Below are 27,722 nucleotides of genomic sequence, written 5' to 3' on the forward strand. Positions count from 1 at the left end.
TTCCCAGGTCCACTGTGGTGGCCTGTAGCCTCAGCAGAGAGTTTAACCTTTTCATTTGAGAAGGGATTCGCCACCCCCCCCCCCCAACACCCGCCACCGCTCCAGCCTGAGAGGGAGAGTGGAAATAGGGTAAAGATGAAAGGCTTGAACCCTCACACCACCCCCCCCCCCCCCCCCCCCACTGCCGCTTACCTCTGACTGAATGGACCGGATAGAAATGTAAGAAGTGCTTTTTTTACCCCCCCCCCCCCCCCGCCACAATAAGAAAAATGTACATGAACCCCTTTGGCTTTTGTGTCAGGTCATTGTGGCAGCTTCTGGCCTGAAGTTTGGGGGTGCATGTGTGTGTGTATTAAGTTTATATTATATTATGGGTACCAAATGTCCCCCGCAATGTAATAAAAACCTGTTATTTTGATGTTGTGGGGGTCATTTTTCAGGTCCCCACAAATATCTGAATGCGTGGCAAGAGTCGTTTTTAGTTTGGTTATTTATGGTTAAGTTTAGGGCTTGGTAGGGGTTAAGGCCGTCATGTTGGGATAAGAGGTTTCCCCATACAAATGAATGGAGAGTGTGTGTGTGTGTGTGTGTGTGTGTGTGTGGTGGGGGGGTTACAGGTAGAGGAAATTCTTGACTGCCCATGTGTGGTGTGAACTTGGCTTCCAGGTTTGATTGGTTGGACAAGCCATGGGCTACAAGGTCAATGGCTCCTCCCCCCCCCTTTATGGATCACAGTATTAGGAGGCTGCCCCCCTCCCCATGACATACCTCTGTACCCAAACCCCTTCTTTATCTGTGAAATCATGCCATTGAAAGCTGTCTGTCTGCCAGGTCGTTTCCAGTCTCTCCACCAGGTCTGTCCCCCCCCCCCCCCCCCACCACCCACACACACACACACACACACACACATTCACTCCACCCCTGCAGCAGGCGCAGACCAGGCCCAGAATGCCACACACACAGCCTTTGACTCACTTTCTGCTTCCAGATTTTTTTCCATTTCATGTTGGTCAGCATGTTTTCCTTCTGGGGAGGGATTTGGAGTGAGGGAGGGGTGGGGGTGGGGTATTAAGTTTTTTTTTCACCTCCCAGATGTCTACTAAGTGCTATTAGTGTAGATTCAGCATGTGTGTATGGGTGTGTGTGAGAGTGTATATGTGACAGTGTATGTGCGTGTGTTTGTGTCTGTGTCAGTCTGTATGTGTCAGTATATGTGCGTGTGTTTGTGTCTGTGTCAGTCTGTATGTGTCAGTATATGTGCGTGTGTTTCTGTCTGTGTCGGTCTGTATGTGACAGTGTATGTGTGTGTGTTTGTGTATGTGTCAGTGTATGTGCGTGTGTTTGTGTCTGTGCCGGTGTGTATGTGCCATTGTATGAGTGTGTCAGCGTGTGTGAGCACACTTGTGTCTATGCTTGTCTCTGTGATTTTGCACCTCATTCTCTGACTATTGGAAAAAGCATCAGTCAAGGATGCATCTTTGAACAATTTGAAGCTAATTTGCCTTCTTCACATACGATTAAAAATACACTTGGAACAGGACACACTGTACACCCGTTCGCACTTGGATCAGCATTGTTACACACTCAGATCAGGGCTCACTGTATGCCTGTACACACTCGGATCAGCACTGTATCCCTGTACACACTCAAATCAGGATCGGCATGCACTGTACACTTGTACAGACATGGATCAGGACATGTTGTACACCTGTACAAACAAGAATCAGTACTATACGCCTGTACACACTCAGATCAGCACGATATGCCCTTACACAGTTGGATAAGGATGCACTGTATGTTTGTATGCACTCAGATCAGCACTATATGCCTGTACACACTCATATAAGGATGCACTGTACGCCTGAAAGCACTCAGATCAGGACACACTGTATGCCTGTATGTATTCGGATCAGCACTGTACACCTGCACACACTTGGATTGAGATGCACTGTATCCCTGTACAGACTTAGACTTTCACTATACAGTTGTACAAGCTTGGATCAGGACATAATGTACACCTGTACGCACTCGGATCACCACTGTACATCTGTACACACCTGGATCAGGACATACTGTACGCCTTTACACACTCAGATCAGCAATGCACGCCTGTAAACACTCAGATCAGGATGCACTGAATGCCTGTACACACTCAGATCAACACTGCACATTTGAGAAAAAGGTATAGAACAGAAAAAAGTCTTGTTTGCCAGTGCATAATTGCAGTGCAAACAGAGTGTGTATTAGGAGTTCGTTACGCACCGTCTCTAGCTGCGTCTGCCCTCTGGCTTGTAAACAGCCTGCTTAAGGGCTGCAGCCCAGCACTGAACTACACAAGGGCTTTTGCAAGCACTTGTGTGGAGAGCCCCAGGCCCTAACAGAATACTATGATACCCCGTCTCCATGACCCTCCCCCCTCCCCGCCCTTGCCCCCACTCCCCCTGCAGCCCGAGCCCCCCTGGCTTTCTCTGCAGAGCTGATTAGGTGATTTGTTTCCTCTTAGTTATGTAAATGGAACTTAATTACAGATACGCCACTCGCATGAAAAAGGACCCATATTTTGGGGGGTGGGGGTATGCAGCAGGCTTCTGGGATGGCACAAGGGCCACCCAATGGTGTCCATATCTGAGGGCATGGGAGATCAATGGTGGGCGGTAGCAGCTAGCAGCAGAGGCCTTTACAATGGGTCCTAGAGGGAAGTGTGCCATGACAACTGATCTTCTGATATATGTCGGAGTCACACACCTCATTTCACCTTAAGATACTGCAAGATGTTTTGCATGAGGACGGCGGCCATATTGTGTTTTTTGTTTTTCCGAAACATGCCGTCACATGGCTTTTCCGTTGCCTTGGAAACGCAGCGGTAAAAGTGCAAACCACAGAAAGCGGGTCAGACGGGTTTCGACCCACGCCAGGCCGATATCCGTCTGACGCCTGTCGTCGGCTGGCTCCCCCCCCCCCAGCCCCGTGGCGGTACGCCCCTCCGTTGGCCCGCCAAAACAGAATGAGCCCTAGCAGCTCCAGGAAAGCAGAGCCTCATCCAGGCGTTGGCTGCTGTGGAACTGAAAGCCGCCGCCGCCGGCTCGGATTCCCGGAGCCCCGGCACATGTGCGCGTTGAAGGTCTGTGCTGCGTTAACTGCGAGCGCGTCAGACCACACACCATGAAGTGTGTGCATGTGGGAGGGCGCATGTGTGGACTGCCTGGGCTTATTTTGGGCTGTGTGGATAACTGTAGGTATTTACTTTGCTCTGTGTGTGCATGTGTGTGTGTGTGACACGATCAGCACATGCGTGTTTACGCCCCCCATCTGTCCCTGCTTCCCTGGGGCCACTGTGGGCCAGCAGGGGCTCCCCGAGTGCAGGGAACGCTCACACACATCGCGTCAGCGATCTCACGCAGACAAGTCTGAGCAAGTTTGAACTGAGCTGATTTCTCTCTGATTCTCTCTGACTGGACCCCTGAATGAGGCCCTTGGCCCCCAGAGTCTGTCCCTGCTTTCTCAAAAAATGTCTGTTACTTTAGATAAAGCTAAATAAATGAAATGTAACTGTAAATGATTCTCTAGGAGACAAGTTGTTACAGGCCAGCCTGCTTGTCTGCCTCTCTGTCAGTATCTGTCCGCCTGTCTGTCTGCTCACCTGTCTGTCTCCCTGTCTGTCTGTCCACCTGTCTGTCTGTCTGACCGCATGCCTGCTTACCCATCTGTCTGCCTGTTGTGTCTGCATACCTCCCTGCCCAGATGTCTGTTTGCCGTCTGTCTGCCTGCGTCTGTCTGCCTATCTGCTCACCTGTCTGTCTTTCTGTCTGTCTGCCTGTCTGTGTCTGTCTGCCTTACCGCCTATCTGCCTGTTTGCCCACCTGTCTATCTGCCTACCTGCCTGCTCACCTGTCTGTCTGCCTGTCTGTCTGCCTACCTACCCACCTGCCTGTCTGTCTGCCTGTCTGTCTGACTGCCTGTCTGTCTGCCTGTGTCTGTCTGCCTACCTACCCACCTGCCTGCCTGCTTGCGTCTCTGCCTGCCTACCTGTCTGTCTATGTCTGTCTATCTGTCTGCCTTCCTGCTTGCTTGTCTGCCTGCCTGTTTGTCTATGTGTATCTGTCTATCTATCTGCCTGTCTGTCTGCCTGCCAGTCCGTCTGTGTCTTATCTGTCTGCCTGCCTGTCTGCCTGCCTGTCTGTCTTCAGTGAATCTCTATAAAATGACCTAGTTGTTGCCTTCTGTGACTAATTGAATTGTTTTGCCAGGTTCTTACTACAGAGTTTTATTGGTTGAGTGCTTAATGGGTCAGAACCGCTTGATTAGATACTGGGGTGCAAAGTTAACGAGGGCTGAGTAACCGGGTGTGTGGGGGGGAGGGTGTCCCGTGGTGCTTCCTGCAGTGGCGGGGCGTGTCCTGCTCTGCCAGCCGTGTCCCCCTGCCATCCTGGGCCGGCGCTGGGCTGCGGAGGAGCAGGAGCAGTTCTTGAAAAATCAGCAGGAGGCAGGAGCGTTTCTTAAAATAATCTCAGCCTGACTGCTCAGGCTTTATTGTTTTTCTCCTGATTGCAATGATTTCCACTAATTGCAAGGATTTTTATTCCTTGTTGATAAAATGTCTATTCTGAGGCTGGTGTGTGTATGCGTGTGATTTATTAATATCTTTTCTGAATGTTTTTTTCTTTAACTCACCCAGAGCCTTTTTTTGGGTGCAGCTGTGGCCCAGCTGTGATTTACCGCCTTTATTCCTTTCTCAACTCCATCCATCCATCTCCCCTCCCCTCCACTTCTCTCCTCCCCACCCCTAAAAAAAGGAGAGCAAACTTCAAACGGATGTTTGTGGCAGGCGAGCAGCTGGTTGGACACAGAGCCGAAGAGGAAAGGGTGTGGGGCAGCGGCAGGGGAGGAGTCCGGCGGAGGAGAGTGTAGGAGGACGGAGGAGAGTGTAGGAGGACGGAGGAGAGTGTAGGAGGAAGAAAGAAGTAGGGTGTAGGGTGGGTCAGTGCCATTGGAGCGACAGAGCAAGGAAGGACAGGAAACCACAGGTATGCAGGATGGTGGGTGGGAAGCCTGGAAGGAAGGTAGGAATTCAGTGGGAGGGGGGCAGGGCTGGAAAAAGGAGCATAGGAGGTGCAGGGGAACCTCTAGGCATTTCCAAAATGCTCCTCACAGCAGTGCCCTTCAGCTCTGCCCCAGGCTCCAAGTGCCCTGATTGGATGAAATGGCAGCTCTGTACCCACCCCCTTCTCCTTCCCGGGGGGCAGGTGACCCCAGGTGAGCCGTCGCACCTGTCATCACCCACTAAGTGCCCAGGGAAGCGCAGGATCAGTACCCCATTCAGCCCCGAGAGACTGTCGCTGCTAGGCAGCACCATGCTTGGGGCCTGGCATGACCAGGCGCCTCGGCCCCAACCAATGCACTTTCTACTTATGACCAGCGGGTGGCGGTCATGGGCACCCCTGGCAAGCAATTGTCAAATGCGGGATGGATGCTCAGCTCTCTGTCCTGCAGCCTGACACCTACGCGGTCACCTCCCCGGCCTGGCACCTACGCGGTCACCTCCCCAGCCTGGCACCTCCCCAGCCTGGCACCTACGCGGTCACCTCCCCGGCCTGGCACCTACGCGGCCTGGCACCTACGCGGTCACCTCCCCGGCCTGGCACCTACGCGGTCACCTCCCCAGCCTGGCACCTACGCGGTCGCCCCCCCGGCCTGGCACCTACGCGGTCGCCCCCCCGGCCTGGCACCCCTCACCGCGAGGTCCATCCTTCCACTTCTCCCTGACCTGCATCTGGCATCTTTCCGGCTTTGATCACGGGGCACATGAACGGGTCGGCTACATTCACGGTCAGAACGGTCTCAGCCGCATGAGACAATCGCCTGTGATATCCTGCCCCCCCCCCAGCCCCCCAGCCCCCCAGCCCCCCACGCATTCCTCCAGATGGGGCAAAAGCGCGGCGTTCAAAGGCTGAATAACCCCCATTTAGTGATAGCGTTAGAATGATCCCGTGAGGTTGCCCCCCCCCCCCCCCCTTACATTCCTCTCTCGCGACCAATTAGAAGAATCCCAGGGCGTAATGGGAGGCCCTGTCTAGGAAAGGAACGGGGGGGTCAGGAAGTAAGAATTAGGGGGTTAAAAAAACAAAAGCGGGTATTCGAAAAACAATGTTTACTGCTACCGAAAAAACTGTGTCAGGGTTAAAAAAAAGGGGTCCATCACGGTTTCGGGTGCTCAGTTAAACGTGGCCCACAATGCACCAGCGGCTCCTGGCCGGGGTCTGGCAGGGTGTCCATGCAGGGGCGGCCACATCAGGAGCAGCCAGCTATATTACAACTGCCATTATCATCCCCCAAGTCATAACAGCCTCAGAACACCCACCTCGCCGGCAAGCTCTGCGGGGGCGGGGGGCTGGGAGGAGGAGTAGGAGCATTTTTTTTGTGGTGGGGGGTGGGACGCTGGAGCAGGAATGAGCAGTGGGGGGAGGGAGCAGGGAGGGAGAGAGAAGGAGGAAGGGGGGAGTAAAATACTTTCAGATGAGTGTGCATAACCCTTGACTAGTTTAAATTTTTTTTCTAGCATGTTTAGCCGCTAATGTACGGGTGACACGCGCATGTGGAATTGGACACAAATTAACCCCCCCAGCTGCATCCCCCCCCCACAGAATGACAGAAGGCCAGTCCGTGTGGTCCATTGGGGCATTAGCTACCACGTCTCGGCAAAGTCTGAGGCAACCACTGAACCGCAGTCATTCCCTCCGCCTGAAAGAACCTTCCGGAAAACAGGGTCTGTTCTGACATCTCGGTAGGAGGAGCGAGTTCTGCGTGAAGAAAAAGATGCTGAGATATTTTAGAGAGGAAAAAGAATGACCCCGTTCATTCACCTGCAGCTTCTGTGTGCCATTACTGCTGAAGGTCGCTGTATGTTTATCTTTCGTTTTGAACTTCAAAATGCTCAGAGCAGCAGTCCCCCAGATGCGCCGCACCTGCGAATAACAATTAGCGGGCTTGTTAATCAGGCGGTGTAACTGCTGCTGCCACATGGAGGTATGTGGAGCTCTCAAGGGCAAAAGCCGTCAGCGCCGCCCTACTGGACAGCGCTCCATTGCCCTTTTCTTCATCAGCATTTTATTTGCGTACCTGGTTTTTTCAGCTGCTCGGCCTTTTGCGCCCCACCTCCCCCCCCCACCACAAAATTACACAGGAAATCCCCCCCCCTTCCTGGAGGACTCACCTAAAAATAGAGCAGAAGCAACACATTACTGCACCTGTGGAAGCTCCACGCGTTTCTTTTTTGCCGAGTCGGCTGTGTGTCACGTGTCTTCCACTGGCTGTCCCTACACTCACACACATACAGACGCGCATATACACAGGTTTCCCGGGGTGAGGCACACAACCCTATGCTGACCCCCCTGCCCCTTGACATTGACAGGTGTGGCAGGATCAGAGGCCAGTGGACCTCCCTGCCGGGATTTATTGGATGGGGCAACTGGACTTAGTAAGGGCTCTGGGTTTAGCAGCACTGAGCGCGCTCCTGGCGTCTGAGCATGCTCATGAGCTCTGGCCAGCTCCGCCTCTCCAGCACAGACGCGGCTCCATTTCGCACCGCAGCCCTGCGACGCGCATAAGCCTGCGGGCTTCCTGAATGCGAAACCGTAGCATGTTCTGTGTGCTTCCCAATCAATGCAAAAATGCTTTGTTTTCTTCAGATCTGCCCTAATGTGTGATTATGTGCCAGTGTATGTGTCCTGCTGTGCCTTGTGATCACAGCAATCCAGCATTGAAGATGGATGCTGAATAGATGGATCAATGGACAGATGGATGTATGGACAGATATATGGCGGATAGATGGATGTGGGATGCATGGATATATGGACAGATGGATGAATGATATACAGATGAATGGTGGATTGAAGGATGGATGGATGATATATAGATGAATGGTGGATTGACGGGTGGATGGATGGATGAAGTATGGATGGATGATATATAGATCAATGGTGGATTGAAGGATGGATGTAAGGATGGATGGATGGGATCAGCAAAAAGAATGGACAGCTTATAACAGGCTGTTGTCACATGTGAGACCTGAATACATGAAATGCCCTCGTGATTCTGGGCAGTGCAGTTATACTTCTCCGGGACGACACTCGCTTCCTCTGGTGTCATGCACTCCGTGGCTCCCCCGCATGGTCATTCCTCGCATCACCGTGGCTCCCTACGCCTTGTAACCATTCTCCCACCCGGCTCCTCGGGTTCTCCGTCCTCCGTGCCTCACCGTCGTCCCCCTTTCTCCCTTAATCCCTCGTAATCAAGTTGTGCAATTTGCTAACTACTCTTGTCAGGGGTAATCTCTAAATGTAGTTTAGAGTTAAAATTTGCCACTTAACAATTGTAGTAGCTGGATGTTTCACTGGTGCGGTTTTGGGTTGAACATGACTCTCAAAGGTCCAATCAGTTGCTCCCTTGGCTACAAGTCGACGTCATTAACCATTGTGCTGCCCAGTGCCCTGAAATAGACTGAGAAACAATAAAACGTTTATGACCAAAAGATCAACAAAGCCCCTAGTGACTTAAATAAAACCAAGACCGATACATTACACATCAATTATAAAAATTTTTTTATTTATTATATCTAATTCAACAGTCCAAGCCAACTTTTTCCAAAATCTACAATTCAAAGTAAAAAATCCTTGTTATGGGCAGTTCTGGACTTTACTTACATCCATGAACCCCTGGTGATATGAGTAAAATGGTCCAGCCCAGAGACGATAAAAATAAATGAATGGTTTTGTGGCTTATTTGTTTATGGACTGCAAAAAACATTTTAAACAAAGACTGTGCAAAATAAATGCAAGAATGAGCAAATGTGTGAATGAATGAATGCATCAATGAATCGATGAAAGACATTGTCATTTGGCACGATGTCTGTGCGGCTCTGCGTCCCCAGGAGGGCGTGACAGTTGCGTTCTCTTTCAGGGCTCGACGGTGCAATCCCACGGTGCCCGGCACCAATGCCAGAGGGCATGCAGCCGCACCAAGGCCTGTGTCACTATGAGTCTCCACCTCACCAGCCATCCAGAGGGTAAGACCTGCTGGAACCATCGATCTGGGACCCGCAGCCTGAGAGCCTGATTCAGCTGATTCTTACTGTTTTTCCAGATCTTTCTGTCTGTTCTCCTACATCACTTCTTTTAGAAACTATAAGATTATATCAGTCGCTTAAAATAAGTCAAAGTCACTATCATTCCACCTTGCAGTGGAATTGTACGCTAAAATCCAGTTTTAAAACTTTGCACCCTGTGATGTCCGATTCATACCCTTCTATTCCCTGACTGCAAAGACCTCAGTCTAACAATTGTTGTGGAGCTGGCTGGCCCCGCCCCTCTCCCACTCCCCCCACAGCTCCCCCGATGCCACCCAGGTTGAGAGCAGTGTCAGCCCCCCCTCCCCCCCCACATCTACCCCCCTCCCCTCCCTCTGACAGCTGCTAATTACAGACTGACCAGGCCACTGCGCTGTGGCCCCCGCTCCGCATGACTGACCCCCCCTCTCAGGTTACCCATACAGGGGAACAGAGGGAGGGAGACATTTGTGGTGGTGGTGGGGGGCGGGGGGGGGGCTAGAATAATGGACGAAGTAGACGATATAAAGATTAGGAGGAGGCTGTAAGCGCTGGGGCTGAGCAAATGAGGAGGAGAGCGAGGGAGCTGAGAAGTGGAACTATAAAGGAAGAGAAGGAGCAGGATAAAGGAGTAAAAGTGAAAAATGTATACCGCCCCCCCCCCCCCCCCCCCCCCCGGCGACCACGGCACAGCAGGGCAGCTCAGATGGACCCCAGAAATCCCGGGAATGTTGCGTCACACAGCCGGACTCCCCCCTGTCACACCAGCCATAACATGCAGCGGCACTGGCAGGGACTCTCCTTTACGGACTACAAGGGGGGGGGGGGTGACAAAAACGAAAACAATGTTGGCGCCCTCTTGTGGCCACATGGGAACATCACAGCAGAGGGTCATGGGCAAATGTGTAGTGAATGGTGGAGCTCAGTCACCGGCCCCCACCCCTGGGCTTTTTGTCCCCTGTGTGTTTGATGCAACAGCTTGGCGCCTTCGGGAAGACCAACATACAGCGACCTTTCCACGCTGCGGGCACCGGCACACAACGGGCAGCCCCAAGATGGCCGCGCCTTGTACCCCCTGACCCCTAGCATGACCCCAGGGTCCTGCATGGACCCCTACATGCGGCCCATGCACGGCCACCCTTCAAATGGCATGCTGGGGCACCGTGGCATGCAGGCCGCAGATGGTGAGTGTCCAGGAGGCTATTTCCTTATGATAGAGCTACATTTCGCCCCCCCACCCACATAAGTCCATTTTATGTGATATTCTGCCACCCCAGGTATGCAGGTGGTGGATTATTATATAATAAAAGCATGCTGATTAGAGTAAAGAACTGACAATCTACAGCCCATAGGGGGCAGTATGTGGCTCAGTGTGTTAGGTTGCTGTACCTGTGGTTCAAATCCCAGGGTCAGCAGAGTAATTTTTCTATTGGGCCCCTGAGCCAGGCCCTAAACCTCCAATCACTTTTAGATAAAAGTCTGCTAAATAAATGTCATGTAATGTAAAGTCCACCCCTCTGCTTGTCCTTTTGCCTCCCAGGAGGTATTGCTGGGTCGTGCTGCAGCCAGAACAACCTGATGTCCTCCCACAACAGCTTCTCTCTGGGCCAGCTGGGCTCTGAGAGCATGGGGGCGGGTGACGGTAAGGGAGCGACATGTGCAGCCGCGCCGGAGCCATGCAGCGCGCAGCCCAGGCTGACTCTGTGCCCCCAATACCCCCAGGGTCGCGCTTCCCCACGCCGCGCTCCATGCTGAGGCTGAGCAAGAAGCGAGCGCTGTCCATCTCGCCACTGTCCGACACCAGCCTGGACCTGCAGACCGTCATCCGCACCTCTCCCAACTCGCTGGTGGCCTTCGTCAACTCGCGCTGCGGCCCCAACAGCGCCGGTTCTTACGGGCATCTGTCGGTGGGCACCATGAGGTCAGGGGCCGCGCTCTTAGGGCTGTGTGCCCCCCCCCCTACTCATGGCTGTCCAGCTCTCCGAGACCTGCACTGGTTCCCCATGAAATTTCACATCCGACTCAAAATTCCCCTCATAACCAATCATCTTGCTCCCCTCTTCAGTCTGATCTTCACCTGCCCTACCAGCTCCCTCTCACTCTTAAATTCACCTCTTCTGGGCTCCTCACTGCTCCTCCTTCCGAGCTCCTCACCTTCGGTGACTAGGCCGTCTCTAGCGCAGCTTCTCCTCTTTGGAATTTCCTTCCCTCTGACATCTGTAACTCCCCCACCCTCCCTCCCAGTCTTCAGTTCTCTTCTTAAATCCTTTCTGTTCTCCCAACTCTTCCAGTTCCCCTCACTCTGTTTTTCTTTCTTTGCATATTGTTGGTATCCTTGGGTTTTGAAAAGCGTTGTGCGAATCAAATGTGTTATTATTGTTATTCTGAAACATTGGGTCATTGCATGGCAAACCTGAATACCGTCTAAACAGATCTCAGGAATGATCTCATGCAGATCTCCAAAATGCACTGATGCTGTATCTCCACTTGAAGCACTCATGACCACTGAAGACAGTGAACTATCTCGCTCTCCAAATCACAAATTACTTAACGTTCTCTTAGAATCTACCTTTCTCATCTGAAAATCGACATTCCTCTGTCCCCCAGTCCATCGTTAGGCTACTCCAGCTCAGGAACCTACCAACCCCGGCCGCAGGGGAACACGTTCAACTCGGGCACTCCCCTGGGGCATCCGCATGGACCGTGCCACCCAGCTCCCCCTCGGCTGGTCCCTCACAATCCAAGGGTCCACGCCTCTCCAAAGCACTGCCACGTGAGACCACTTCTGCTGCCCGCCTGCTGTCATGACAAAGTGCATGTTGTTCGTAATGTTTCTTAGAAGGTCAACTTCTGTATAAAAAGAAATCACAATAAATACAACAGCATTCTACCCAGCTGCTAATGATGTTCTACAGAGGAGTCACCGGCCATTATTTACGGTTTTGGGGGGCCTGAGAGGATGGGAGTCACGTGTCACTGTCCCATCCTGTGTAGATGAAGACCGAGCCTGTAATGGGCAGCGTGATGGACAACTTGAGCGGGAAGGGCTTGGACGACAGGTCAGAGGCTGACGTGGCCAGTCCATCCTCCACTGGTACCCAGGTAATGCAGGCCGGGTTCCTTGTATGAACCTCCATCAGCCAAAGTCTGGTTTAACTCACATGTCATTGGTTACTTGATTGGTCTCCACCGGGTTAGAACAGAGCCATGTAGAGAGTGAATTGTGAATTAAATGCATTCAATATACGGAGACAGAACAGCGATTTTGCTAATTAGTTGTCAATAAATGCAGTGATTTACAATACAGTGATGCCTGCGGTACACAAACACAATCCGTTCCGGGAAAGTGGTCGTGAACCAATTTATACGTGAACCAAGGCAATTTGTCCCGTAAGAAAGCACTGAAATTCGATTAATTCTTTCACAAGCCTACCAAATAATAATTTTTGTTAATTAATTTTGTGGTTTTTGTAGTAAAAAATTTAAAGAAAAACACAAAATAGTGTGACGACGGCCGGAGCGAGGCATCGCGGGAGCAGAGAGAGACATGGAGACTTGCTTGCCAGGGAAATCACACTGTTTATTAACAGTCCTTAAAAAATTGGTTGGCTCAAGTCAGCAGGAGAAACCTCACTATGAAATATAATTTTATACAAAAATATGTGACGTAATCATATTCAAGCACTGCATTTACACATTTCCCACAAAAACCACACCACTGAGAAGCTTAATGTTTGATTTATTAAAAAATATGGAACAATCATATGCTTCCAATGATATATTTAACTAAAATAACCTTCTGCTTTACATTTAGAAGCCCTTTTTTCTCTAATTCCACAATGTTGGGTGGAATAGCATTAAGAGAATGAAACTGACAGTTTCACAGTGGGCAATGCTAAGGGCTGCCAACTTCATCCACAATCCTGATCTGTTAGCTGATAATGTTCCCTAAACCTACTATTAGTGCGAAATAATCCTCTAACATGCTTTAATGCACATCCTAATTTGATAATTGGGTGCTGATAATATACAGTCAGATTTTTAAAAGGTTTTTCCATTTAAACATACAATGCAAATGGTCTATTCTGCTGCAGCTCCACTGTGCTGCTAGTATTTGTTACTAACTCTTAGAAAGTATTGAGAGGCTCCATGATCCATGATTGCTGAAAACAAATGGCCCATTGGAGGCAGTGAATGGTTGTACACAGGGTTCCTAAGCAAATGGTCACCCAATATTATACATAGGATGTTCAAATAAGTGTATTTAATTTGCGGTGACCTGGAAGAGCCTGTCTCATATGCAGTGTCGGGAAACTTACACACAAAAGTACTCCATTACAGACAGATGTGGAAAGTTCAGGTCCAGAAAGTACAAATCCAGACCAAGGACTTGTTTCAACCAACCACTCTGTGTCTGTGTCTCTTTATACTCAACTGGTTGGTTGAAACAAAACCCTGGTCTGGATTTGTACATTCTGGACCAGAGCTTTCCACCTCTGTCTGTGATGGGGTACTTTTGTGAATAATGCTGGTCATAAGACATCTGTCTGTGTGTGTGTGTGTGTGTGGTCTAGCTGACACTGTTATGATCTCACCAGCCCCAAGCTCTGCAAAAAATCACTGACAATCTTTAGACATCGTCCAGATAACAGGTGAAAGGTACATGCCGATTACCAGTCCCAGCATTATCCCAGCAAAGTATGACTGGAAAGCAACTTCTGCCCACTATGCCCAACCCCCCATGTCAGTGCTTCAGGGGCCGGCTGGGCCTCCTGCTGAGCTGTCCTCCCTCCCTCCTCCACAGGACCCGCTCCTAGGGCTCCTGGAGGGTCGCGAGGAGCTGGACAAGGAGGACGGCAAGCCTGAGCCAGAGGCCGTCTATGAAACCAACTGCCACTGGGAGAGCTGCAGCAAGGAGTTCGACACCCAGGAGCAACTGGTGCACGTGAGTGATGGACGGAGCGAGGGGGGGAGGGAGGGAGGGATGGAGAAAGAATGAGTGAAACGGTGAGAGAGAAGAGTAGAGAGAGAGAGATGAGAGAACGAGTGAGAAGGAGGAAAGGAAAGAGAGAGAGAAAGAGGGAGAGAGGGAATCAGAGACAAGATAGAATGAGGGCAAAATAGATAAAGTATGAAGGAGGGAGATGGAGGAAGGGAAAGAGGACAGGGATATAGAGAAAAACTGGTATTGATAGATACAGAGAATTATAGAGATGGGTATGCAGATTTAGGGGAACTTTAGACCCCCCCAGATAAGTGTTTACTAATTAGTTTAAATGGTGTGCTGTCATTTACCTTCATTAAAATCAGACCCCCCCCCCCCAGTAAAGGCTTAGCCCCCCCCCCCCCCCTTTAATAAATGCCGGTGTGTTATATATGTCCTCAGTTTATTTTATTCATGGCAAAGCATATAGAGTTAAACATTAAATGCAGTAGTACTTTATTAAGACAGTATATCTGGGTGGCTCAGTGAGCAGCACTGTCACCTCACACCTCTAGCCGTGTGTGTGTTGACATCTCCTACCGTACGATGGCGTGGTTCCCGCCATATGGAATCCTGTCCAGGGTGTACCCAGCTTCGTGCCCTGTGCTGCCTGGCAAAGGATCTCACTAGTAACCCTGATCAGGAAAAGCAGTTAGAAGATCGATGAATGGGTGGATGGATGGATGTGAATAATATGTCTGCTATTAAAGCTACCCTCCATTTACAGACCCTTCACTATAATGACAAGTCGCATTAGTGTATGCATTCTGATTAATCAACAATTCCACTCATGGACACGAATTTCGCACTTCTGTTGAACACTTAAACAGAATTAACGATCAAGCACATGGCCGTGTTTGTGCTGACTTGCTTAGCATCCAGCAGACTGATTTCACTTTCCTCCTGGTTTATCTGTGTTTCAGTGTGATCACAGCCAGAGAAGTTCTTAAAAAAAAATAAAAATCATTAGGAAAAGTGGAAAAAAATCGATACCTGTGTTATCTGTAAAAACAGCAGTAATGAGTTTTAATGTTGGTGTGTGTAATCATGACGTGTACCAGGTTCTCTATTCATTCACGTCTACTGTTCATTTGCAGAAAGAAAAAAGCGACAGAATTCCATTGTTACGATAAATTAAACATTTCCATATTCCACCACTAGTTGGTGTCATGTCAATGAAACAGGCATATTACTTTGTACGATGGTGTCTGGTGACTCTGTACTGGCTGGCCCACAGCACATCAACAACGAACACATCCACGGGGAGAAGAAGGAGTTTGTGTGCCACTGGCAGGACTGTTCGCGGGAACAGCGCCCCTTCAAGGCCCAGTACATGCTGGTGGTGCACATGAGGAGGCACACGGGCGAAAAGCCACACAAGTGCACGGTGAGCAGCCCACCGGCCCTGGCTTATGGGCCTGGCGTTGCTATAGTGATAAGGAGCCCTGGTCACATGATCACACTGCCCACTGGAGTAAACATGGCTTCCATTACTCTGAATTGACCAGTCTATAATCAGAAAGGCCAATATACACTATCCTATATACCATACACCTTTTTGCACATAGACACTCCCAATTTACTTACCATCTTACTTTCCCACATATATACTCATTATTTTATATTTGGTATTTTAAGTTCAGCTTGTAGTTTTACTGTTGGAATATGAGAGCTATATCTTGGCACAAAATTTTTCTTCAGGAAGAATAAAGTTTTATCAAACCTAAAACCTGACCTTTTAACAAGCTTTTAAATATCCTTTGAGTTTTACTTCAAGTTCAGTTTGAACTCAGGTTCTTTAATTAAACATCTGTAATAGTTGTTACTCCCAGGGCCTGCTGAGGGCTGAGTAAGTCCTGTGTGTTTGATCCTTGTTCCTGGGCGTCTTCCTGCTCCTGGTCTCCAGTTCGAGGGCTGCCACAAGGCCTACTCACGCCTAGAGAACCTGAAGACCCACCTGCGCTCGCACACCGGCGAGAAGCCATACGTCTGCGAGCACGAGGGCTGCAACAAGGCCTTCTCCAACGCCTCGGACCGCGCCAAGCACCAGAACCGCACGCACTCCAACGAGGTGCCCGCCCGCCCGGCCGCCCGCAGCGGCACAGTCACAGCTAAAGAGTAGGGCGGCCGCAGTGTCGGCGAAAATACTGCGATCCAGCTGCAGTTGTGCAGCATCCCAGGAAAATTCACACTGATCACTAGGGGTGGCACTGGGCCAGTAAAATCTCCAGTCAGGAAGACAGGCAACTTCATCAGCATAAGGGGATCTCAGTTCATGCAAGTGCATTCCGGAAAGTCAGGCACATTTTAAGGAACTTTCTCCTCATTCAAAATACATTAAAAGAATTATTATTTTGTCTCATGCTACATAATTTAAAGAATATACCTGAGGATATATGGTAATATTGTAAATGACAATCCAATACAGAAACATGTAGAAGGTTCAGGATGACTATTAAGGTTTAACTGGTTGTATGTATCTAATATTGCTGTGAGAGCGATATGTAAAGGAGGAGCTGTTAGCAGACGTCGCTAAGCTGTGGAGCAGCCTCCAGAAAAGGCTACGCTAACACAGGCATCTGGCCTCACGTCTTCTGCAGAAGCCGTACGTGTGCAAGATCCCGGGCTGCACCAAGCGTTACACGGACCCAAGCTCCCTGCGGAAGCACGTGAAAACGGTGCACGGACCAGAGGCTCACATCACCAAGAAGCACAGGGGGGACATGGGTCCCAGGGCACCTGGCTCCATGCTGCCCTCCAGTGGCCAATGTTCAGAGCTGCACCTGGAGAAAGAGGAAGGCCGTAGGGAGGACTGCAAACTGCTGGCTCCAGAAGTTTCCCTGGTGAGCAGAAGGGGACATCTTTACATCAGTCAGTTTTGTTTAACAGCTTTATGATTCTTTGTAAGTCAGCAGACTCTACTGTAAAAATGCAGTGCATTTCAGATACACCATTTCACAAGTATTGTTATGAGGAAGCATGAGGAGCCATTTCTGATTGGGCTTCATGCATCGAAAGTTTTAAAAGTGAAACGCACTGCAAACCACATCTTCTTGATTGGCTTCTCCCAGTGTGTTTAGTGTTGTTGAATTTCCTATACGATGATACTACTTTGAAAAATACCCACCCAACCGAGTCTAGTTTGTAATCCTCCCAAATCCTTTAAACGGTAGAGAATTATCTCCAGAATGTAAAGACGCTTCCTGGGAAAATCACAGACATATTCTGTCTGGGCTGAGACACACATCAGGAAACAGACTGAAATGTCTTTTACTCACAAAAACAAAATTATTACTTAGTGCAAAGTCTATAGTAAACATGAGGAAAACAGGTTATAAAAGATTACATAATTATGACTTAAAGTTTTCAAGTCTTAAACAACAAAATGCACAACAGTGTTTTTCCTCTGTTACAAGTGGTTTTATTGTATTATTGTGGTATTTTATATATATATATATATATATATATATATATATATATATATATCAGAGTATGTGAGCGGAGTGGAGCGGAGCGTGAGCGAGGAGCGGAGCGGGAGGAATTTAGTCGGAGCGCGGAGCGGTTTTTTAATTAAGGCTGGAGCAGTAGCTCTGTCTCGCTCCAATTTCGCTCCGATACCGCTCACACTACGATTATGAGGCGTGCCCAAATCTACCCAGAATCCATCTGTAATTATTGAGACTGTTACACGAATTGGCATGGAATGGAATTCGCAAAGTATTTCACAAAGGAAACTGATAAATCATACAAGTGTAATATTCTTATCAAACGTATAGATGACAATAATGTAGAGCAAGAACAACAATGTGGTGAAACTGTTTCAGTGAGTAAAGATTCACTTTGGAATCACTTTTCTCAGAAACATGAGAGTGCTACGCAAACAGGCGGAAGCCAGAGCAAAACGTGAGCAAGTTTTATATGGTTGTAGTATATCAAGTCTATAAAGTAAATTAAAGTATAAAAGCCTATAACTAACCTTTAAAAGTAAATATTGGTAATCAAATAAATTCGTTTTGTCATTCAAAGTAGGTCTAATAGGATTTTTTTAATTTCACGTATCGCTGTCAGTGAAATTTTATTTTATAGAGAGACGCAAGAGCAGCATGAACAGAAAAAAAAATTAGGAATTTAAAACGTGGATGCTTAGCCTGTATATTCTTTAGGCTATTAAGCCCACTGATTCCTTTATTTTTAAACCTATTTTGTGTGGAATGCCATTGCCAAATGTGTCCGTTGTTGCCTATATGTTGCTTAAAAATATATATATATCATCACTGCAGATCATCACTGTCCAACAAAAACTGTATATGTACAGTTTTTAATGATTGTGACTCTTTACTATAGATGGAATACAACCATTCTCCTCTGTCTACTGATAACATTTAATATCTAATTGACTAAACAAAAGATGTTTTATGAAGTCATCAGTTTAACTATTATTTGTTAGTTGTAGTTAATGTTTGTATTCATGGTGGCCATTTGTATGGATTATTTTGCTTTGTTAATTATAACAACTTAACATCAATAGCTAGACACTCTATATGGACAAACGTATTGGGACGCCGGGCCATTACACCCACAGGAAGTTTATGACTCCTCATTCTAAATCCATAGCCGTCAATATCAAGTTGGTCCCCACCTCCTTTCAGCTATAATGGCTGCCACTCGTCTGGGAAGGCCTTCCATGAAATCTTGGAGTGTATCTGTGGGAATTTTTGCCCATTCAGAGCATTTGTTAGGTCAGGCACTGATGTAGGATGTGAAGACCTGGCTCATAATCTCTGTTCTAGTTCATCCCAAAGGTGTTCGATTGGGTTGAGGGTAGGGCTCTGTGAGGGCCAGTCAAGTTCTTCCGCACCAAACTCACCCAACCATGTCTCTATGGACCTTGCTTTGCGCACTGGGGCACAGTCATGCTGGAACAGAAAAGGTCCTTCGCTGAGTGTTCCCACAAAATTAGAAGCATAGAATTGTCCAAAGTTTCTTGGTATGTTGAAGTATTAAGCGTTCCCTTCATTCAAACTAAGGGACCAAGCCCAAACCCCTGAAAAACAACCCCATACCATTATCCCTCCTCCATCAAACTTTACAGTTGGCACCATGCAGTCATGTAGGTAAAGTTCTCCTGGCATCTGCCAAACCCAGACTCATCCATCGGACTGCTAGACAGAGAAGCGTGAATCGTCACTCCGCAGAACACATTCCCAGAGTCCAGTGGCGGCGCGCTTCACACCACTCCATCTGACGCTTGGCATTGCGCTTGGTGATGTGAGGCTTGCATGCAGCTGCTTGGCCATGGAAGCCCATTCCATGAAGCTCCTGGTGCACAGTTTTGTGCTGAGGTTAATACTAGAGGAAGTTTGGAACTCTGCACCTATTGAGTCAACAGAGTGCAGGCGACTTTTACACGCTCTGTTACTTTTCATGGTCTGCGACTTAGTGGCTGAGCTTCTGTTGTTCCTAATCACGTCCACTTTGCAATAATACCGCTTACAGCTGACCATGGAATATCTACCAGGGAATTAATTTCAGGAACTGACTTATTGCAAAGGTGGCCATCCTATTACAGTTCCATGATTGAATTCATTGAGCTCTTCGGAATGACCCGTTCTTTCACAAATGTCCGTGAACCTGACTGCGTGGCTTGGTGCTTTATTTTTAAACACCTGTGGAAATGGGTCTGAATGAAACACCTGAATTCAATGATTAAGACGTGTGTCCTAATACTTTTGTCCATACACTGTAGCTAGCTAATGTGGTTAATTGTCAATATAAAGCAAGATTACTCTCTACCTTGTTAATACTGGCATATGTGCCTTGCTGAAAACGATCCACTTAAGTCCGTCTAAAACGTTAAACCAGGGCTATTCAAATCATGGTCCTCGAGGTCCGAGCCCTGCTGATTTTCCAGCCTTCCTTTCTTTACCTTTGAGCCAGGTGTGATGCCTCTGGCCAATCAGAATCAGTAATTATTAAAGTAATTGCCTGGGAGAACTGAAAACAAGGCCTGGATTTGGAATCGAGGGCCATATTTGAAAAGCCCTGAATTAAACCATTTATTGACAGGTGTGTGATGATAGTGGTGTTAATGATTAGGTATATTTTGTAAAGTAGTTTCTGAGAAAATGCACCTTTCACACTCCTGAAATAATGGATTTTTGGAGATACCTGTATTTCATTGGACAGCAACCATATATTACATATACATATGTTTATTACTTGTAGGGGTGGGCAATATAACCAAAATCTTCTATCACGGTAGAAGCAATTTTCTACCTTGATAACGATATATATCACAATATAGCAATTTGTATCTGGAAATGCATAAATAAAAATTCAAACACAAAGAAACTTTTATATAATGTAATTTTATTTAAACTGTGAATTGCAGCATTACTTTAAGTAAAAAAAACAACCATACTGTTTACTGCAATGTATTGTACTACATTTTTTTTACTTTGGCCATATTCGTTTGGATGCTTGGATTTGAGATGATAGAAAAGGTTTGACGTGTTTCCACCGCTTGCTAAAACAGTGCTCTTGCATACCTTGCAAATCACGTTTGTCTCATTCGTATCACTTTTCCTATACCCAAACCAATTCCACACCACAGACGATGCACCTTTTTTCTTTACAATCTCCTCGTTGTTGGTTTCGTCACATGTAAGCAAACTCACCGCTGCACCGTCTTCTTCCATTGTCGAAGTGAAAGTGTATTGCGTGGTTACCTAACGTGCAACGTCACGTGATCTCAATTGCGATTAAGACGATAGACCAAAATCTATATCGGTTGACAAATTTCTACCGGTTAGTCGTGTCTACCGGTATATCGCCCACCCCTAATTACTTGTATATTTTTAGTTATAAATTTGTCCTGATGGTATGGTGGTGAAGTGGTTAGTACTGTTGCCTCATACTTCTGGGACCAGGATATGAGTCACTGTGTATGGAGTTTGCATGTGTTTTTGTCGGGTTTCCTTTGGTTTTACCCATACCTGTCAAGTTTTGGATTTGAAATTAAGGGAAATTTCCCGGCACCCACCGCGAGCCACCCCACCACCCCAACCAAGCTCCAGTATCCCTTACATTTTATGACAGGTGTACAAGAAATCTAAAATAACCACTTGTCATTTACATTTTATTTTCATTACACAATTTCTTTTAATTTCTCATGTTCACTCATGTGGCTCTCTGGCATTCACTAATGACTTATTATACAGATTTGTTGCAGACTTTGTATCCGTGTTGAAGTCGTCACAGAAGGTGATAGTAACGTTGTTTTTGGCACACAGCGTTGCCATTTTAACCTCTGCATTTATGACCTGGTTAATGTCGTAAATGACCTGCAGGCTACTGCAGGTGGCAGTTCTCGCCAGGCTACTGACAGTTCAGTTTGGAGAGGCAGAGGAATTTTTTTTTAAATGATATTATAATACGGGAGATTTACGGGAAATTACTAATACGGGAGGAGGGCGGGAAAGAGGGGTAAAATAGGGTAGTTTCCCGGCCAAAACGGGAGACTTGACAGCTAAGGGTTTACCCCAAAGTCCAAAGTCATTGAGGTTAATTGGAGTTACCAAACTGCCTGTGTGGGTGAATGGTGTTTGAGTGTGCCCTGTGATGGGTTGGAAGTTATTTCCTGTCTTGTGCCCCTTGGCTCTTGCCCCACCCCATGGGATGAATGTGTCCAGCCTATAACTATCATCTGTTCTGTTGTATTTATTACACCTCCCTCTCAGAAGTCCCAGCCAAGCCCAGGGGGACAGTCGTCTTGCAGTAGCGAGCGTTCACCACTGGGGAGCACCAACAACAACGACAGCGGAGTGGAAATGAACGCCAATCCTGGGGGCAGCCTGGAGGACCTGACGGCCCTGGAGGAGGGGGGGGTGGGCGCAGCTGAGGCCGGCGGTCTCATCGGGATGTCGGGGATGGGGATGTCGGCCCAGGCGCTGAAGCGGCTGGAGAACCTGAAGATAGACAAGCTGAAACAGATCCGGCGTCCAACGCCACCCGGAGGACGGGGCGGGACCTGCAACAACAAGCTGCCTGCGCTCACAGGTGACTGTCAGGCTGTCGGCGGCTGCATCGGAGACAGTGTGCCCACACCGGGGACTAATGGCGTTGTTTCTGAGCTCTCTATTCGGAGACACCAAAAGCTAGCTATTTCGTCATGGACTGTTCATCAGTTAGCCATTGTGAAAAACTTGTATGATCAAAGCGCTAAATGTCTCAGAGAATGTGATCATTTAAGCATCAGTTCCGACTAAAAAGGCTAGATGCACTTCTCATGGACAGACCAGGAACATCTGGACATTTGTGTAAAATGTGACCACTGAGAAGACCGCCATCTTAACATTAACATGAGCAGTAAAAGGTGATCCTAACCTAGCAGATGTTAATTAGTAGTTAGCTATACAACCTTGGCTGATTATATCCTGGTAGTACTCCAGCTTCATGTAAAACTCCCCATTAGCTACGTGGCTATACCTGAATTTTAGATTAACGCAACCATGGTGATAACTACCTATCTGTCTTGGCGATAGCTGGTTCTGACTTGGGTCACCTTCGTAGGTCTAGCTAGAGCAGACAGACTAGCCGAGCCTCTTTACCCCTGTTTTACACTGGATGCGTATCCGCTGTGGAGCGACTGCGCTGTGACTGCGCTGCATTCCCATTCTGTCTGAGGTCGTCCGCCAATTCGCACTGGACGCCTTTGTGGTCCGTATCTGATCTGGCTCGCCGCTGGTTTGCAAGATCACATGATCACGGGAGAATAACATTTAACATAACATTTGTCTATGTTTCTATGGATAAAATAATGTGTCACTCCCATGTAGGTTACTGAACACTTTATTAGGAGTTTACAAGTAATTCACAGTACAGGTTACTTTCATTAAATATCAAGTATTTACATAGTTAATTGGAAGATTCAACTTACCGTCAAATCCCAAAACTTCTGCAGTTTCACTCCACGCCTTCTCCTTTCTGCTATTATCCTTATAGAAAGGATGTCTGGGGTCGTACACAATTCCGTGTTTCTCCACCTCCAAAATGAACTTTTCGTCGTCCATGATGTGAAGGGGAGTTGGCGCATGCGCTCTGTGTTACGTTCTTGATCCGTATCCATCAAAAATAGACTTGATGCGCATCTCAACGGACTGCCGGACATGTGACGGAACAGAGACGTAGTGGAGACGCAGCGCAGCGGATCTGGTGTAAACTGATGCATTGACTTTATTGGCGGCGATTACCCGCGGCTGCCGTGTCGGAAACGCATCCAGTGTAAAACAGGGGTTAGTGTCAGTATCTGTACGTATGTATCAGCTTTTAATTCACAAGCATTTAATCGGGACGATGGGCGCTATTTAGTTTGTTAGCTATGAACTAGACTGCGGCTGTTCTGTAACTGTGTGAACTGATAAGTCTCTCTCTTCCTGCAGCTCCTGGAGATCTACTTGGGATGTGCCCCCCCCCATCCATGCTGTCGAACCGGCGTGTGATGGAACTGTCCAATCCAGAGGCAGGAGGCATCCCAGGGGGCATGGCCTGCCCACCCAATGACAGGCGTGGCAGTGGCACCAGCAGCCTGAGCTCCGCCTATACCGTGAGCCGTCGCTCCTCCATGGCCTCCCCATACCTTTCCAGCCGCCGCTCCAGTGAGGTGTCCCAGGTGGGCGGTTTGCCAGGCCAGAGCCAGTCAGATCCCCTGTCCCCAGGGACGGGCCGCCGGACGGGGTCATGCCGCGAGGGCGGGGGCCTGCCGGGCCTCCCCAACCTCACCCCGGCGCAGCATTACAGCCTGAAGGCCAAGTACGCCGCAGCCACTGGTGGGCCACCTCCCACTCCCCTGCCCTGCATGGAGCAGCCGGGCCCCCCCAGGGCCGTGGGGGGCTTCATGTCTGAGTTCCAGGGCCAGCCAATGCCACCATTCCTCCACCAGGGCGCCCCCCGCAGGCACAGCACCAACACCGAGTATGGCACCGGGGTCATGTACCCCCACCAGGCACCGGGCAATGGCGTGCGGCGTGCCAGCGACCCCGCCCGTTCCGGAGGCGAGCCGCCACCCCTGCCTCGGGTCCAGCGATTCAGCAGCCTCTGCGACGTGGCGGCGGCTGCCGGCCGGCGAGGGGGGGTGGGGCTACAGCACGGCATCTCAGACAGCACCGTCGCCCGCCGCATGTATTCGCCACGACCACCCAGCATCTCCGAGAACGTCCTGATGGAGGCCATGGCTGTGGAGATGGCGTCTGGCGAGGGCCCGTATGGCGGGTACCAGCAGGGCCCGTCTACGGCGTTATCGCCCGGCCATGAGGGCACTGGCTGCTCTGAGCAGGTCTATCACATGCCAGGGCACTATCAGCGCCGGCACGGGGGTGTGGGCGCAATCAGGGGTGGCCCTTTGGGGCAGGCCGAGGTGGGGCAGGCCGAGGCAGCCTCGAACAGCCTCCTGCAGCAGGCCGAGTACAGCATGAGCACCTGCCAGCTGAGCCCGTCTGGGCCACAGTACACCAGCCGGGTCCAAATAGGAGAGGGTATGGCCACCCCCTGGGGAGACCCCGGACGGCCTGCCGTGGACCAGCCGCCCCTGCAGTACCAGGGCCATGGGATGCAAGTGCCACCGGGACCCCACTACGGGCAGCCCGGCACGTTCAGGAACCCCTCCTCAGGCCAGAAGCCGGCCATCAAGCCTGAGCAGCAGTACCACCCATCCTTAGCCGGTCCAAACTCCTGCCAGAACCAAGGCCCGGCCCAGGCCTATGGGCAGCAGCAGCCGAGCCATTCCAGCTGCGAGATCCAGCCTCCGTTAGACTCCCAACAGCACCCAGGCTCCTACCCTGGCTCAGGGGGGCTGAGCCTGGGCTGCACCGGGGCCCCCCTGGGCGACGGTCACCGCTCCCAGACGCCCATGATGCAGGTGAAGGAGATGATGGTGAGGAATTACGTGCAGTCGCAGCAGGCCCTGATGTGGGAGCAGCAGCAGGAACAAGGCAGCCCAGACCTCGCCGGCATTGCCGGGAAGGCCCTCCAGCAGCCGAGCCTGGCGGACAGCATGGAGATGGGCGGGCACATTCCCATGATGCAGCACAGCCCCCAGCACCAGCAGCACCAGTCTCAGGGCCTCTACCCCGGCACTGGCTACCCAGCCTACCCCAACCAGAACCTGATGAGCCCGGGCCCGGTGCAGGCCAAAGACGCTCTCCTGAGCCCCTGCTACGCCCCCAACGCGCCGATTCCACGCCCCCCCCAGGGCCGGAAGCCGCTGAGCCGTCAGAACAGCCTGCCTCAGCAGTCCGGGGCGGGATACCTTGCTAGCCCGCCTCACCTCAGCCCAGCCAGCTCCTCAGCCAGCCCCCGCAGAGGGGTACGCCTCCCCCCCATGCAGCAACAGCTCCAGGCCGACAGCAGCGCCATGTACTACTCGGGCCAGATCCACCTGCAGCCGGACCTGAACAAGCAGCTGCCCCAGCAGCCTGCCCAACCCGGAACCTGCCTCAACCAGCCGACTCTGGGGGCCCTGGAGACCGAGGCCAGGTCGGCCTCCCTCTCTTACCCGGAGCCGGCACCCATGTCCAACGCCCTGGATAACCTGGACTTGGAGAACGCGCAGATTGACTTCGCCGCCATCATGGACGACCCCGACACAGCATCATACAGCCCCCTGCCCCCACTGCAGGGCCCTAACCCGTCCTCATCCCAGACCTCCTCACGTCTCACCACACCACAGACCTCCCTCAGCCTCTCCACCGGGCTCTCCAACATGGCTGTGGGTGATATGACCTCCATGCTGACCTCCCTGGCTGGGGAGAACAAGTACCTGAACACCTTAACCTAGAGAGGGACCACCAGAGGCATTGGTAGGGGGACCCTCGCTTGGCTAGGACTGGCGAAACATTAAAAACAAGGTAAACCAAAGGTAGAGAAACACTCCCACTGGTACTGAGGCCTTGACTCAGAGGTACCATTCAGAGGGCAGCAGCCTGCCTCTTCACCTCATTCTCATACTGCCTCGAAGCAGTGAGTCGGTTGCCAGTTAGTAACTGGACATCCCTCGCCGGGGAGGATTGCAGGCGACGGTGGCACTGAAAGCTTATATGCTTAGAAGACGTATGTTTGAATGTAAATAAGGTTTGTTTGCTGTGTATGTGTCGACAGCGAGAAGCAGAGCCGTGTTCCTGAGGGAACGGCAATGCTTCCTCGTGCCTTTTTGTTTATTTAGAGAATTGGAAAAAAGATAAACTTTTATCATGAAGAATAAGCACGGGCTGACCGCAAAGCGCTGGCAATTGCACCCGATGAGGTAAAGGATTGTCAGCATTTGGCACATTCAAAATTCTGGGCCGTCATCAAGGCCAGCAGAGAAGGCGTGCGCCTCCTTCCCTTCCTCTGTGCTTTCGGGCAACATCCCCTATATCGAGCAGCCGGGGGAGGCGATCGCCAGTGAAGTGCCTTTGCTTCCTTGTGGGTAAGTGCCTTTTCTCAATGGCGGTCATCGGAAACCTCCGGGCAACACGTAAGGCAATTGGATGCCTGTTAGCGCCTTCAGGGAACAGTGCAAATTAACTCAGCATAAAATGCGGGCGAATTTCATTAATTGCACAGGATCGGGGCTTTGCAAAGAGTCGGCCAGCACCTGTGTCCATTTTTAAAAGCGGCTCATGGTGTCATAGCTCAGCTGCTGAGTCACCCCCCCCCCACTACACACACACACACACACACACACAATAACACCTGCATCGTTAGCTGTTAGCCAGCATACCGACTCGCCGGTTTTTTCCTGTGCGAGATGGCCGGAAGTAGAACTGTGAATTTACTCAGGATTTAAAACATGTTCTGCTTCACCACTGAAAACAGCCACAGCCTTTAAAAATGATTCCATAGGTCCGAAGCTCGTCAGCCGCACAACCCCGTTTCAGTGACATCACCAGGGTAAATACAACCTATGTTACAAAAATCTTCCTGTTCCTGGCCAGCCAAAGATCACCTTAATTGAACCTTAGCAGGAAATAAAGCACGTGAATCATTGAAGTACATTTTAATTACAATGTGCGTTAAAAAAGCAATGTTTTGAAATGCCGTTGGATAGCATTTGATAAATGTCATGTATTAAAGGCTGTTCCTTTGTATTACTATAATCCTTGCTTTAGAGTATTTGTCTATGTGTGTTTTCATATCTTTTACTGTCCACTCAAACTTTTGTTTTGCTGGCAAAAAAACCATTATGTACCATAACATAAACAACCTAAGTAGCATATACTACATCTATACAGGAAAGCCAAGTGATATATATTTTTTCCTACCATTTTCTATGTTTTTATACTGAATGTATTATATTTTACTGGTTTATAAATGGCCGTCACCCTGAATAGGATAAGCGGTTACAGAAAATGGATGAATGGTTCATAAATAAACGTTTTTTTTTTTCAGTCTGCGATGGATGCTAAATACTGGTGTACGTTGCCTTTTCTTTGCCGTGTGCCCGCTGGTGCCAACCTCTATGTGCCTGCACTTATATAGATTTGCATAGATTATAGCTTTCGGTCCTGACAGCTTTTGAGAGATTCTAAAACCGAAAAAGTAGAATTTTGCAGGGGCGTCCCCGTGCTTTCTTTTTCGATGAAGCTGAAATTTCCAAAACTT

At 49.5% G+C, this 27,722-nt stretch overlaps 1 protein-coding gene across 1 annotated transcript in view; it reads left to right on the top strand.

The window, feature by feature from the left end:
• gli1 (GLI family zinc finger 1) overlaps positions 1-27,527 on the top strand; it is a 51,361-nt gene extending 23,834 nt beyond the window's left edge. Inside the window, exons 3-14 of the mRNA XM_023795255.2 lie at positions 8,956-9,061; positions 10,079-10,284; positions 10,641-10,742; positions 10,823-11,021; positions 11,708-11,873; positions 12,095-12,202; positions 13,905-14,045; positions 15,322-15,471; positions 15,991-16,155; positions 16,685-16,927; positions 21,824-22,142; positions 23,525-27,527. Of these exons, the coding sequence (XP_023651023.2) occupies positions 8,991-9,061; positions 10,079-10,284; positions 10,641-10,742; positions 10,823-11,021; positions 11,708-11,873; positions 12,095-12,202; positions 13,905-14,045; positions 15,322-15,471; positions 15,991-16,155; positions 16,685-16,927; positions 21,824-22,142; positions 23,525-25,917 (4,263 nt within the window). The 5' untranslated portion in view covers positions 8,956-8,990 and the 3' untranslated portion in view covers positions 25,918-27,527. The remainder of the gene's footprint in view (positions 1-8,955; positions 9,062-10,078; positions 10,285-10,640; positions 10,743-10,822; positions 11,022-11,707; positions 11,874-12,094; positions 12,203-13,904; positions 14,046-15,321; positions 15,472-15,990; positions 16,156-16,684; positions 16,928-21,823; positions 22,143-23,524) is intronic.
• Positions 27,528-27,722: the final 195 nt, after the last annotated feature.

The sequence above is a fragment of the Paramormyrops kingsleyae genome, chromosome 8 (genome assembly GCF_048594095.1).
Source record: "Paramormyrops kingsleyae isolate MSU_618 chromosome 8, PKINGS_0.4, whole genome shotgun sequence".
Lineage (NCBI taxonomy): Eukaryota > Metazoa > Chordata > Actinopteri > Osteoglossiformes > Mormyridae > Paramormyrops > Paramormyrops kingsleyae.